Here is a 15098-nt window from a genome sequence, read left to right on the forward strand (position 1 = left end):
GGGTTAAAGCCTCATTAAGTAGGCCTACATGGCTTACCGCTGTAAACAGTTGAATATTTCTTAATGACATCGGTGGAATGGCATTGATATACAGTACATGTGAACCTCTGCCCCCCCTCAAGCCTCCGCTCTCTGCTTTTCATTAATATCAAGTGATTGAGCGGAACATTAGCCGATAAAGCCCGGAATAAGATGACACATACACCACGGCTGGAGGAATTAAAGCATAATATAACCACTCGGCCTTGCATACAGAGCCCTTCCCGTCAGAATGGGTGACATTTTGATTTCCAACGTTTCTGGCACACCAGAGTGGGATGCGCGGAGTGATTTCTCTTTTAAGTGGGGAGATCGTTAAGTGATTGTTGGGGTATGTCCCCGCCACACCCGCTCCCCCCACCCTCCCCAACATAACACCCTCTATACCCCAAAGACCTGGGCTATTGATCTCATCTGCACTCGGGAAGTGGGCAGGCTCAACAACAACAACAGAAAGAAGGGGGCCCAGTGTCTCTTTAAAGTCTCAGTCCGGTTGGTTATTTTCACAGGGAGCTGAGAGCACATCACTTTTTATTAGCTTCATAAATCACCTTTGTTGTCAATCAAGCCACAGAGAATAATTGGATGTGGTTGAAGCCTTGCGTGATGGATTATAAATCATTCAAGATTAAATTAAAAGATAATGCACAAACTTAATGGTTTGTGTTTTGCAGTCTAAATTGCCTCGGAGCGCTGCTGTTTTCTAGCTTTATTGCCAGCCGTCTTTCTTTCCTCTAAAACCCTACGAATTTCAGACCTTTTATTGCTCAACGGCCCAGCTAAAGTTTCCCATTGCGGCTGGTGGTGTGTATGCCTGTTTTTGTTAGTGTGTATGAGTGTGGTGTTTGTGAGTATATGTGTGTATGTATATTTGTGTGTGTGTGTGTGTGTATGTGTGTGTGTGTGTGTGTGTGTGTGTGCCCATGCTGACATGCGTGTTTGTCAGTCACGGCTCCAGTCCAGCCCGCAGCTCAACCCTGAATGCTGCTCTGCTTGTAAATTTAGCCCGGGCAATATCAAAAGCAATCAGGTGCACGCTATCCTTTCTGGAGCGTCATCCTGCGACTAAATCAGAATAAACAAATGTCTGCATTAGGATGCAGTGGGGCCCAGAGCACACAAGCAGATTAGACTTGACACAGCCTCAAACAACCACAGCTTCTCAGATGCTGGAGCTCTCTCTTCCTCTCTCTCTCTCTCTCTCTCTCTCTCTCTCTCTCTCTCTCTCTCTCTCTCTCCCTCCCTCTCCACCTTTACACAAACCCAATAACGAAAGAGACAAGAGTGTGAGTGTGTGTGAGAGGGAGAGTATAAAGAGAGAGAGAGGAGAGGGCTGTATCCTCCACATTAGTGGCAGAGCCGGCGATTTCCCTTTCTGTCCGTTTGTGTTCTGACAGATTTGGCATTATCATAATCGCCCTCCCGTACATGACGGGACGTTAAAGTGATGCTGTCGTTTTATTTACGGGCAGGTCGTCCCGCGCCTCCCCTTGGCCCGGCGCTAACTTCCCCGGGGCCGAGCCGAGCCGAGTAGGTCAAATGACATCTTTTGATCAGGGCTGTCCAAAGAGATCAGAGGAGACTGGCAGGTAATGGATATCCAGTGACAAACCAAATCTAGAGCAGGGATGGGAGCTGGGAGCTAGCGCCGAGTTGGCTGCCACTTCCCCATTAGGACTGCTCTCTCCTCCCTTTCCCAGGGACTGCAGACTGACATCTCCACAGACCACCTAAATCACAGAGCCGACCACTCTTAACACGGGGTATTATGGTTTGGAAATAGCTATTATTTCCCCTCTAACATTTTTGTTCGAGTCTTTGTGTGTCCTTCTGTGTGTGTGTGTTTCAATGAGACAAAGGGATATCAGGGGTTGTATTCAGTGTTCTCCTCTTTTAAGCCATGCATTTTCTGTTTGTTTTATCTGTCTCATACTTGCCGTTTGAGTGTGTATTTGTGTGTGTATTAATATCAGTGTGCGTGGGTGTGTGTGTGTGTGTGTCTTCAGAGAAAGTACAGCAAGGCCCGAGGGATCGCAGCAAGCCAGATCTGTTCTCTCCCATTACCCATCAGCCCTCTCTAATAGGAGACTGACACAGTCCTGTGATTCTGTTCTGAGTTGGACTCGAGCAGAGAGGGGAAGGCAGGGCAGTACAGGGAAGGATAGAGCAGGGAGGGACTCCAGGCGATACCAGAGGGGCTCAAGGAGATACCTGGGGGCTCAAGGAGATACCAGAGGGGCTCAAGTAGATACCAGAGGGACTCAAGGAGATACCAGAGGGACTCAAGGAGATACCAGAGGGACTCCAGGCGATACCAGAGGGACTCCAGGCGATACCAGAGGGACTCCAGGCGATACCAGAGGGACTCCAGGCGATACCAGAGGGACTCAAGGAGATACCAGAGGGACTCCAGGTGATACCAGAGGGACTCTAGGCGATACCAGAGGGACTCAAGGAGATACCAGAGGGACTCAATGAGATATAGATGAGAGATGGTGGTAATTATTTATCCTGCTCAGCCCTGGTTGGACCAGCAGTCCCCCATCCCTCCCTCCCTCCACTCCCTCCCCTTGGGAACAGACGACTGTGACCTCTGGTTGCCCTGTGCTTTAGAAGTGTGACTGCTCCAAGTGGTGCACATCTGAATAACAAAGGGAAGCTGGCGGACAATTTGCTTGAGATCATCGTCTCTGCTTGATAATAGTGTGTGTGCTGTCTGTTAGTGGGCCGTTTGAGACAGTGCTGGGAGTGATGCGGGTGCACAGCTCATAACCCCACCCCCCAGCCCACATCTAAATGTCAGGGGGTGATTCCATTGGCCGCCGTCTCATGTAGGGCGCATCAGAGAGCGGCATAGTAATGGATGTTTAGGGAGTCAATTATCATAACCCCCTGGCTAGATAGACTAATATACACAGGCAGTTTGTATGGATATGAAGAGGTCCTTTTTAGTATTGATGTTTAATATAGTATAATCACATTCTCTGTGAACCACTATGCCTGTGCTATGGGTGTGCCAGACACGGTCTCTGTCAGATACTGGCTAAGCATTTTGAAACAAGTCTATTCTAGTTGCAGCTGAGGGAGTGTGTGTGAGACAGAAAGAAAGGGTCATATTTGTTGTATTTCTGTGATCTACTACCCAACTAACTGTCTCCCCAACAGGCCTATTTTATTTTTTCATTTATTTTAGTTTCTATTTAACCTTTATTTAACTAGGTAAGTCGTGTGATGGGATGGATGTGACGGGATGGACATCGGCAGAGAAAAACGCTTGTTCTCATGATTCATGCCTCCTCTACAGTTTGCCAGCATTTCATACAACAGAATTCACACAGAAACCAGGTCTCGCTCAGTCATTCAGGCCAACTGGGGAAATGTTGACCTTGTCTCTGCCTTCTGTAGACTTCACGGTGAGATTGTCTCTCAGAGGGAAGTCCGTTCAGAGCTGTGTGGTGTGGACCTGTCTGAATGGGGTCATTTTGAGCCCGTGTGTAATTCTGAGAAACACGGCTCTCCGTGCCACTTCTCAGTGTGTCTGACAGTCTGGGATTCACTACGGAACTACTTCCGTGGTTTTAGTGGTGTGTAAAGAAAGACAGGATTCTCGCCGTGTTTCGGGTCATCCAGAATAAGTACAAATCAAATATAGCAGGGGGATTTGTCAGTAGCGCTGTTTTTTATTTGTTTGCGGGGAACGCCTCGACTAACACTGCGTTTATCGCTGAGCGCCTCGGGCACCACGCTCCGCCACTTGTCTGTGAACACGGAGCAAATCAAATCAAATACAATTGTGCTTGTCACATGCGCCGAATACAACGGGTGTAGTAGACCTTACCGCGAAATGCTTACTTACAATCCTATTAACCAACAATGCAGTTCAAGACAAAGAGTTAAGCAAATAATGATTAAATAAACTGAAGTAAGAAATTCAATGATGGAAACACAATAAAATAACAATAATGAGACTATATACAGGGGTACCGGTACCGAGTCAAAGTGCGGTCATTTGTACAGAAAACGTTACTGTTTAAGAAAACAACCTGAACTTTAAGGTTTCATTCGTTTCTAGATGGATAAGCCTTATTTTATTTCTACAGCGCATAGATAGGAAGGGTTGGGGGGGGGGGAGAACGCGTCAGTAGTTGGTGTCAAGGCGTGGAGACGGGCCGGGGAAGCACCCTGGCGAAGGGATGGCGACGGCAGGGGGCCAGGCATGTAGGAAGGCACCTGGATCCGGCGGCACAGCGAGGCACGGTGTGTAAATACGCTGTCAGCCACTCTCCAGCTGAGTGGCATGAGCAGCCGATTAGCCGCTCTCGCACCGGTGTTCATGCATAATCTTACAGTTCCACCGTGCTCCCTCCGCCTCCGCTCCCGCCGACACCCCGTTACCAAACCTGTTCTATCTCCCCTAATCCACCACCACTCAGATATACGCTCCCCTCGCCTCATCATCACACAGCCAAGCACTGGCCGGCCCGCCGGCACAATGCATATGCAAATACTCGACATAATACCTTGGGCCTTTTCCGGTGCTTTGATATGTGTCCTCATGTCACCGATTCCTTTGCATTCTCTCTCATCTCTCTATCTATCTATCTGTCTCTCTCTCTCTGTCTCTCTCTCTATCTGTCTATCTATCTATCTATCTATCTATCTATCTATCTATCTATCTATCTATCTGTCTCTCTCTCTCTCTCTCCCTCCCAATTTAAGGAGCTTTATTGGCATGAAACACATATGTTTACATTGCCAAAGAAAGTGAAATTGACACTACAAAATGAACAGTCCACGTTACACTCACAGAAGTTCCAAAAGAATGAAGACATTTCAAATGTCATATTATGTCTATATACAGTTCTCTCTCTCTGCAACATTGCTATTTTAATCCATCTCAATAGGTCCTGGTGGTCTTGGGCTGTACAGAGATGGCTGGACGGGGTAGGGAGGCTGGTTAAAGTAGCCTTTCCTTTCGGAGGCAGCGTTTACTTGTAGCCTTGGAGAGTTGGCTCCATTCGTCAGGCGTCTGGGTCGATGGGGCGTCTCTCTACGATCGATGGCACGCCTCGGCGATCCCTCGCCTCCATTCTCCCTCGCTTCAATCGCTCGCTCCGGCCAGAAATGGCCCCTTACCCACCTCCCTGCCACACACACACGCACGCACGCACACACACACACACACACACACACACACACACACACACACACACACACACACACACACACACACAGACACACACACTAGAATACACACTAGATGAGAACACACACAGCCGCCCAACCAATTTGTCTGTGCATGTCAAATCGCAATAATTAAGCATTATTGATCTCAGATTCAATTAACTTCATTAACGCAGGTCATGGCAGCGGCGAGTGGCGAGCGAGAGGAGAAGGGGAGGTAAAGGATCTCATCAGAGGGGATCTGAGGGGAGGAGAGGGGAGAGACAGAGACAGGGGTCTGGTGCTATCTCATATCCTCCACGACCACACTGGCAGTGTCAGTTTAAGGCTGACACTGCCGTAAGCTAAATTATATCCTTCTAATGATATCATTTAGCAGATAGGCCTACTGCTGTATTGGAGCTAACTACCTCCCATTATGAAGGTGGGGTTGGGTGCTATATTTAGCATCTTTCATTAGCAACCAACTAGCACTTCTTTCCCTTCCCACCTTCCCCTCGACACAGAAAGGTATTCATGGTCCTGCAGGTTTTTTGCTCCTCTTCTCCGTTCTGACCAGGCAAAGTACGTTAACTCGGGGGATATTTGATTGGCTACCGTGATGATTTCATTCTTGCTTTTTTTTTTTTTAAGAATGCTCCCATGGCACAGCCCCCGGAGAGAGACGACTAATCAAGTCACTCTCGTCTGATAAAATGTGTCCCGTGGTCTGTCTGACACCATCCCTCAAATCAAAACTGTGAAACTGATGAAGGCATGTGACTACAGACTGCCCCCAACCCCCCCCCCCCAGACACACACACACACACACACACACATAGTGTGTGTCATACATTCCACAGTTTCACTCCTAAACAGTTCTGTAAACATGCTGAAATAGAGTGCCTGTGTGGATGATTTGCCTGTGAAGTGATTATGTAATGATGATGAACTGTAGTCCTAACAGCATAATTCTTGACTAAAACGAACCCTTAGTGTTTGTATTGACTTGTATACAATCATGTCAACCCGAATTGACCTTTTATGGAAATAACTTTTTCAGAATAATTTGATACTCAGTTATAACAGCTACTGACTGAATGTATCAAATGGTAGGGAAGAATTAGAAGACTGCGAACAGTCAACAACAAAAGGAGTTATTTAATTAATAATTTCCCCTTAAATATCCCCAAATGATATACGGTTCATTAATTGACATTTGACCTGACACGATGTCAGATGGACATGACATATAATGGAAATACATTGGGGGCTCAGAGCTGGATTGTTTGGATATGGAATCCTTTGATACAGATAAATGTGTTATTTTGATAAGTAAACTCATCGTTCTGCGTTTCGGGGTCCCAATCCCAAAAGCACACATCTCTCCCCCCATTTCAAAAAGCCATTCTCAATGGGTCTTCTCTTTTAATATCCCACTGCAAATGAGATCAAACTCTCGTCCTCTCTGCTGCCAATTAATTCAGAGGTTATTTTCACTCGCTCTCCCTTCTTTTCCACCTATCCCGTTCTCTAATTAAAAGAGCACCTGTGTGGCAGAGCGTTTGGCTCTGCCTGCACCAGGGCTGAAAGCTCAATATTGGAACACACATCCACGGCCACTTTAGGGGCCCTGTGGCCTGGCGCCGGTCCAGAGGCCTGTGAGATGCTCCCTGTGTGGCCCCAGGTTTGAGGGCTTTCCAAGACCTCCCTCCTTCCTCTTTGCCTGTCTTCCCTCCTACCTCCATGTCTATTCCTGTCTTTCTCGCACTCCCTCTACTCTCTATGCCTTAGGCTAAAAGCTGAGGTTTAAGTAGTAGTTGTACCCGGTGTGTGTGTTGCGTTACATTCCGTCTCCATTTCACTTTAATGAGAGACACACGTAGACAAATACAAAATAAAGGAATCGTTCAAAGAACCGCCTCCCTTTCTCATTCAGTATCTCTTTCATTGTCTTCTCAGGCACACACACACACACACACACACACACACACACACACACACAAAATATTGTTTTTTTTCTGTCAAGTTCAGGTCAAGGTTAGTGTTTCGGCTGGTTTGTTCACACTTGAGAGGGAGGCAGGAGGTTCAGTAGAAAAATGACTTGGCATTGGCACAGAGAGAGGCATATTATTTTTGCCTCTCGCTGTATTTTCAGTTGCACATTTTAATTACATTCAAATCAGTGTTGTAATGATATTCTCAGTGAACTATACATTTATATTTAGTGCGGTAGCAAAGGTTTCACTGCAGATTTATTGGCGTAGGTGTTAAAATGACCCTCCCCCATGCCTTCCTTTCTCCGTGTGTGTTTTAATTACATTTAACAGCTTTATGTCTGGGTTGTATTTTGAGGAAGGAGATTTCACATGGGTGTCTGGCCTCGATGTGAGTGCTGTTCTGACTGCTTCCTGAGCAAAAGCATTGTTCTCTTAAACAGCTGTCGTTTTGACGGATTCAGAACAGATGGCTGTGTGCGTGCGTGCGGGCGTGCGTGCATTGCGTTGCATGATCAGGGTTGCTGAGGGTTGTTGAGTTGTGTGTGGTATTGGATTACATGTTAAGATATCCCATCTTTTGTTGCTCCGTATTCCAAATGTCGCGTCTGTTCACAAAATGGCAGATGTCCGTTATAGAGGATGATGCATCTAAATGTAAAAGTGTATATTGTCTACTCTGGATACAATAATTGTGTAATCCCTAAGATTTATGTATATACATTCTTCAGAAACGTTATAACACGTTAAGTCGACATGCTTCCAAAATAATTGTCGGTAAGAATACGTTTCCTTCTTATCCAGGAGTTGTTAGACAATGTATAATGTTAAGTATACATCCTAGACACTAGTACACACAAGGTAACCGATTCCAACTTGCTGCATGCTGATGTGTGAGATTGAACATTAAGCAGCCCGCTTGTTCAGTTGAAAGGCTGCAGACTGCCTGGAGGCACAGTGTTTTTACTGCAGCACAACGCCTGGGAGCTGCTGCGTGTTTCAGTGCATCTGTTTATCCCGCGGCACCACACTGCCAAAGGCAACAGAATGAGCCCCCTGGCGATGACAGAGATTCTTCCCCGTGTCTGGGCTGATGCAGTGTGCTCAGACCTTCAGTACCGCTTCGAGATGGAAGTCAGCGGTAACACTGCTGGAGCGTGTTGTGTGACATGGCTGGCAGGTTCTGGAGATAGCTACCCGGTTCTGGAGATAGCTACCCGGTTCTGGAGATAGCTACCCGGTTCTGGAGATAGCTACCCAATGTCAACAGATATAACTGTACCTTTAGAAGAGGCTGTGGCTTTCCCACAAAGTTTTAGCAAATGCTTTCCGTTCTTTTAACTTTTCTAACTTGACTTTTTATCAGAATGAATATAGGAAGGACAGTATAAGATATAGGTTGTCTTTGCAACGTTGGATAGTCATTTGTAAAAAAAATTATAATAATCAAATAGACATATGAATACTGTACATATATATATATATACTATTTTTTTTTGCTATAGCACTATAGTGTCCCGTATTAAAGCGGATATATAGGTTTCTTATAGATAATGTTCTGACTGTTGAGATATATTCAAGTGACCTTTAGGTGTTGTTGATGATGATAGAAGTTTGCAGCGACACACCATAGTCAGTGGCATTCTTGTCCTTAGTTTACATACCTGGACAATGTATGATGAACTGCTAGGAATCAGGAACGGTCAGGAATGTACAGAAGTAGCCCAATGTCCTGTCTATCATCTCTGCTTGTCTTCCAGCCCACTGTTTCCTGGCAGCCTCCATCACAAAATAATAGATGTGCGTATGTGTCTGCACAATGATAGAAAGTGCTTTTTTATTTGTGTGTTTCCATCTCACTGCAATCCACATTTGATTGTTTTAAACAGGAGGGATTTGAATATAAATTGAAAGCATACTCTCCAGGCTAAACTGTAAATAATAACTCAACTTTCTCATCTTTTGTAATTGAAGTAAATGTGTTTTGTTCGGAGAGATTTGTCATTGGAAACGTACATACATTCATTTTTATTTACGAATAGGCGAGCCTGTGCTGTGTAATGAGTGAAAATGCATGCTTAATTTAAATGGTGAGCGTGTCTGTTAAGAAATGCATTAGAGGCTGAAGAAGAAGCGTAAGACATATTAATTGACAGACAGGAACTGCTGTCTCGGAGGTTGATACAAGTAATTTATTACTTCAGAAACGAATGCCACCTCCAGAATGTGCTTCATTAATTTCAAATTTAGTTTTAATTTCAAGCTGTTGCCCCTTGAGAAGAATAAGGTGGCAAGTTGTGTTTGAAGAGGCATTTCCTCTCCCTCTTCTCTCTCTGTCTTTCTCCTTCTCTGCAGTAAAGAACAAAGGGGGTGGGAGGGAGGGAGGGTGGAACTTTATTCCATTTGGAAAACAATGTAAATGCAGTGGGGAAGTTGAAATGGAATTACAGCAACAGTTTATGATATGAAGTAGTCTCGTCTGTGATCGCTTTGTTTTTCTGAGATGGGAAGAACATTCTAGGGCTTTGTATTTCTATCAGCTGTCTGATTTGCAAGGCATCACAAGAATGTCAAATTGGAGATCTTCATCATTAGACATGGTGGTCCTGTGGTAATAACAATCCTCTCTCTGTTTCTCTCTCTGTTCCCTCAGCGTATGCCCCTGAGGATGAGAAGGAGGCTGCCCTGCTCGATGAGGACCTGGAGGGGGAGGACTCTGCCGGGGAGGAGGAGCCTGCGGTCAAGTACATGTGCCAAGACAAGGACTTCCTTTTCAATGACCGGCCTGGTTTCCATGACTCCCCCGTGGCCGACTTCTCCGGCCATGAGTTGGACAATGAGTCTCACCTGAGTGAGTCCAGTGACCGCATGTCAGACTTTGAGAGTGCCTCTCTCAAAAACGAGGAGGAGGTCGTGAAGGTGCCCCTAACGTCCTTGTCGCCATCTTCCTCTGTAATGATGGCCACCACCACAGCTACAGCCATGGAGGATGGCGCCACCACCGGGCCAGACAGCCTGGAGCAGATGAAGGCCATCTACAACAGCTTCCTGACCAACTCTTACTGGTCGTCTCTGAACTTCAACCTCACCCAGCCGCCAGCGGTGGAGAAACCTCCACGTAGCCACAGCAGCAGCAGCAGTAGCAGTAGCAGCAGTTGTGGCAGCAATGGCAATGGTTACGACTGGCACCAGTCCGCCGTGGCCAAGACCCTCCAGCAGGTCTCTCAGAACCAGAACCGGCTCATCCACCCAGCAGCGGAGCAAAACAACCTATTCAGCACCGTGCAGCTCTACCGTCAGAGCACAAAGCTCTATGGCTCCATCTTCACAGGTGCCAGTAAGTTCCGCTGCAAGGACTGCAGCGCTGCCTATGACACGCTGGTGGGGCTGACTGTACACATGAATGAGACAGGCCACTACCGCGATGACAACCACGAGACGGACAGCGACGGCACCAAGCGCTGGTCCAAGCCACGCAAGCGATCCCTCCTGGAGATGGAAGGGAAAGAAGATGCTCAGAAGGTCCTGAAGTGTATGTACTGTGGACATTCCTTTGAGTCTCTGCAGGACCTCAGTGTCCACATGATTAAGACAAAACACTACCAGAAAGTGCCTCTGAAGGAGCCAGTGACTCCTGTGGCAGCCAAGATCTTCTCCTCCGCCCGGAAGAGAGCCCCCATCGAGCTCGACCTCCCCAGCTCTCCAGACTCCAACGGGGGCACCCCCAAAACCTCCCTAAATGACCATAATGACCCCCTACAGAAGGCATCCAACCCCTACATCACCCCAAATAACCGTTACGGCCACCAGAATGGAGCCAGCTATGCATGGCAGTTCGAGTCCAGGAAGTCCCAGATCCTGAAATGCATGGAATGTGGCAGCTCCCACGATACACTTCAGGAGCTTACAGCACATATGATGGTGACCGGTCACTTCATCAAGGTCACAAACTCTGCCATTAAGAAAGGCAAGCCCATCATGGAGTCTCCCCCACCGCCCGTCCCCACCATCTCTGCCGGTGAGGAGAAATTCCAGTCTGTACCACTGGCAGCCACAGCATTCTCCCCGCCTCCTCCACCCATACCTCCTCCCTCTAGTGTTTCCCCTGCCATGGCTGTGGAGATTAAGAAGGAGGAGAAGGAAGAGGAATGTATGCAGGAAACCACTAACAGCAGCAAAGACAAGAAGACCGGAGATGACGAGACAGAGGAGAAATTCGATATCTCCTCCAAATACTCTTACTTAACAGAGGAGGATCTAGAGGAGAGCCCCAAGGGAGGGTTTGACATCCTCAAGTCCTTGGAGAACACAGTGACATCAGCCATCAACAAAGCACAGAACGGTGCTCCCAGCTGGGGAGGCTACCCCAGCATCCATGCTGCATACCAGCTCCCAAACATCATGAAGCTTTCACTGGCCAACTCAGGGAAGAGCTCAGCTCTGAAGTACATGTTCCCCGGAGGAGAGATCCTGTCCCAAAACGCCAAAAACCAACCTCTGATCTCCCCGCCCAGCCGTCAGACCTCTCCTCTCCCCAAAAACAACTTCCACGCCATGGAGGAGCTGGTGAAGAAGGTGACTGAGAAAGTAGCCAAGGTGGAGGAGAAGATGCGGGAGCCGAATGTAAGGGCGTCCCCACTGAGACGAACCACACCCTCCCCCTGCAGCAGCGAGGCCGGGGAGTCAGCCAGAGGGGAGTCCCCTAAAGAGAGGAGAGGGTCTAAAACCCCAGAGAGCATCGGAGGAGGCAGCCACAAAGACTGTAACGGTGACACCAATATGAAGGAGTCGCTGGAGAATGGAATGGAGTCGGCTGTCAAATCCCCCATCTCTGCCTTGTGTGGCAGCACAGCCATTATTACAGACCACCCGCCAGAGCAGCCCTTCGTCAACCCTCTAAGTGCGCTTCAGTCCGTGATGAACGTCCACCTGGGTAAGGCAGCCAAGCCTGCTCTGCCGTCCCTGGACCCCATGAGCATGCTCTTCAAGATGAGCAACAGCCTGGCAGAGAAGGCCGCGGTCGCCGCTTCCACCCCAGCTCAGACCAAAAAAAACAACGAGCACTTAGACCGCTACTTCTACCACGTCAACAACGACCAGCCAATAGACCTGACCAAAGGCAAGAATGAAAAGAGTAGCTCCCTGGGTTCAGCTGCCCTGTCGTCATCCACATCAACACCCTCCTCTGTCTCCCCCTCCTCCACAGCCACCATGGCCAAGGCCTCATCTGCTGTGGCTTCATTCATGTCCAACTCCCCGCTGCGTGAGAATGCCCTGTCTGACATATCAGACATGCTGAGAAACCTGACAGAGAGTCAAGCCTCTAAGTCCTCCACGCCCACCAGCCTGTCGGAAAGGTCTGACATCGAGGGTTCCACTCAAGAGGAGCTAGAGGAGATCTCTCCAGCCCAGAAACGCAAGGGCCGGCAGTCCAACTGGAACCCCCAGCACCTGCACATCCTACAGGCCCAGTTCGCTGCCAGCCTCCGGCAGACTGGCGATGGGAAGTACGTGATGTCAGACCTGAGCCCCCAGGAGAGGATGCACATCTCCCGTTTCACAGGCCTCTCCATGACGACCATCAGCCACTGGCTGGCCAACGTCAAGTACCAGCTGAGGAGAACCGGAGGGACGAAGTTCTTAAAGAACCTGGACTCAGGCCACCCAGTGTTCTTCTGCAGCGACTGTGCTTCTCAGATCCGTTCCCCCTCCACCTACGTCAGCCACTTGGAGTCTCACCTGGGCTTCAGACTCCGAGACCTGGCCAAACTGTCTGGAGAGCAGCTTGTCAGCCAGATCTCACGTCACACCAAAAGCCTGTCCGAAAAACTGCTCTCCAACCACTCCAACTCTCACTCCCACGCCCACTCCCCGTCTCCCTCCCCTGACGAGGACGGCAGCAGCACCTCGTATCAGTGCAAGCTCTGCAACCGGACTTTTGCAAGCAAGCACGCCGTCAAGCTCCACCTGAGCAAGACCCATGGGAAATCCCCAGAGGACCACCTTATGTATGTCTGTGAGCTTGAGAAACAGTAGCACTAAGCTGTGGACATGCTGCACTCTCTCTCTCTCTCTCTCCCGTTCTCTCTTGGTCTATCTTTAGCCTTTCACAGACATTTCTTTTGAAAAAAGGACTAGAAACTATTACGTGATGAAACTGCACAAAGATGCCATAGAACTACTGTTTAGTTTCGGCACATGGTTTCTGATTATCTTTAAGGTCGACTCACTCTGGCCCAAGAAGCTTTTGTTTGTTTATGCTCTCCTTTTTGCTGTTGTCACTGATGAAACATATGAAGGTTAAACAATATTTTAAAATGAAGTGGTATGTATTTGAAAGTTGTGTAAATTGGATTTGATTTCTTTATATTTTGGCATCATCGAGATGCGATAAGCTGCATGCATAAATTAAACAGTTTAGTTAAACATTTGGTAACTAAATCTGGTGCACTTTTCTTTTTTTTCTCTCTCTCTCTTTCGCTCTCTTTTTGTTAATGTGACCTTTATGTGCTGGTGTCAGTCAGCATCTGAAATTTAACCCTCTGAGTACGGCCAAGCACTTCTACCCGAATGATCCAAAACCCTTATCAAAGCAAAACATTTGAGATTGGAATTGACCAAGCTATTGTGTCGTTTGTAAGCTGCACAGTGAAAGCACTACATGTCCCTGTCCAACAGCCAATCTCTAAAGATGCATTGTACGTGATGCAAAATCTCAATCTGAAGTCGTTTACTTTGTTTAATCAGGGGCCTCTATGAATTCAGGTCTATGTAAAAATGTATATAAAAACATATATACTAATTCCTGTCTAAATTATGCATCATTTTTATATTTTTAATTTAAGAGGAGTATGACTATCTACTGGTGCACAATATATGAAGACATTAATGAAATTGTTTTGCACAATAGTTTTATAAATATGTTATTTAATCAAAAATATGAAAATAAGAGGAACAAAATTACCCAGAACTCTTTTATTTCCACCTCGTGCTCAAAGGGTTAAACCTCTAGTACAAGACAGTACATGTGCCGGTATTTGAACGTGAAAATATAAAGGTTGTACAAAAGATGTTACTGTAAGAAGTAATGAAGAATTCCACATGTAACCTCTTATTTATAAGCACTCTTGGTTGTCGTTTCATATCGTAGAATGCCTTTGGATTGGTATTTTCTTTTTTTCTCTGTCTAATTACTCTCCCACAATTCCGCACTGCAGCTTTATCTTTTTGGGATATGAAAGGTAACCATGGTTACCTCACCTCTGATTGACAGTTCTGCTACATTTTTGGCAGTTCATTTGCTAAAGTAACTGACAGCTGCCAGTGTACAGAAATCTTAGGTGTAAAATATTGGCATGTAAACAGCACAGACACTGTTATGCATTCTGTGCCGTGTTTTTTTGTTGTTGTTGTTGACAATGAAGCACCCATTATATGACTTCATATAACCTTTTTTTTCTACTGCAGCATTAAAGGAAACAGTTTTTTGCAATAACACTGTGTGTCGTGGCTCACGATTATGTAGGTGCTGTGAGTTTTCTAATGAGCACATAAAAAATGAAATTGTTTCTGGCGGGTGGTGAGTTCTAGACGAGTTTACAGTGAGTGGCAGGGCCCTGCAGAAGAAGAATGCTGTCACACCATCATCCTGTGTGTTTCCACAAAGCACTGCCTGGAGCGGGAATAGCCTATGGGCCAAATCAGGGGCCTCAGAGACAGACACCACCCAAACACTATAGTGGTGGCACCAGTATAACCATCAAGTGTGTGTGTGTCAGTCATACATTCCTCTCCATTCGAATGTGTTGGTCTACGTAGGAAAAGGGAAATAGAAACCACATACTGAATACTGAACAACAGGTAACTCCTAGCTGTGTGATATTCCCTTCCCCCTCCATC

General features: G+C 47.0%; 1 protein-coding gene across 1 annotated transcript in view; it reads left to right on the forward strand.

The window, feature by feature from the left end:
- The window catches only part of LOC139411349 (teashirt zinc finger homeobox 3b), a 34961-nt gene extending 20267 nt beyond the window's left edge, over positions 1–14694 (forward strand). Inside the window, exon 3 of the mRNA XM_071157610.1 lies at positions 9853–14694. Within this exon, the coding sequence (XP_071013711.1) occupies positions 9853–13235 (3383 nt within the window). The 3' untranslated portion in view covers positions 13236–14694. The remainder of the gene's footprint in view (positions 1–9852) is intronic.
- Positions 14695–15098: the final 404 nt, after the last annotated feature.

This window comes from Oncorhynchus clarkii, chromosome 6, assembly GCF_045791955.1.
Source record: "Oncorhynchus clarkii lewisi isolate Uvic-CL-2024 chromosome 6, UVic_Ocla_1.0, whole genome shotgun sequence".
In the NCBI taxonomy this organism is placed as follows: domain Eukaryota; kingdom Metazoa; phylum Chordata; class Actinopteri; order Salmoniformes; family Salmonidae; genus Oncorhynchus; species Oncorhynchus clarkii.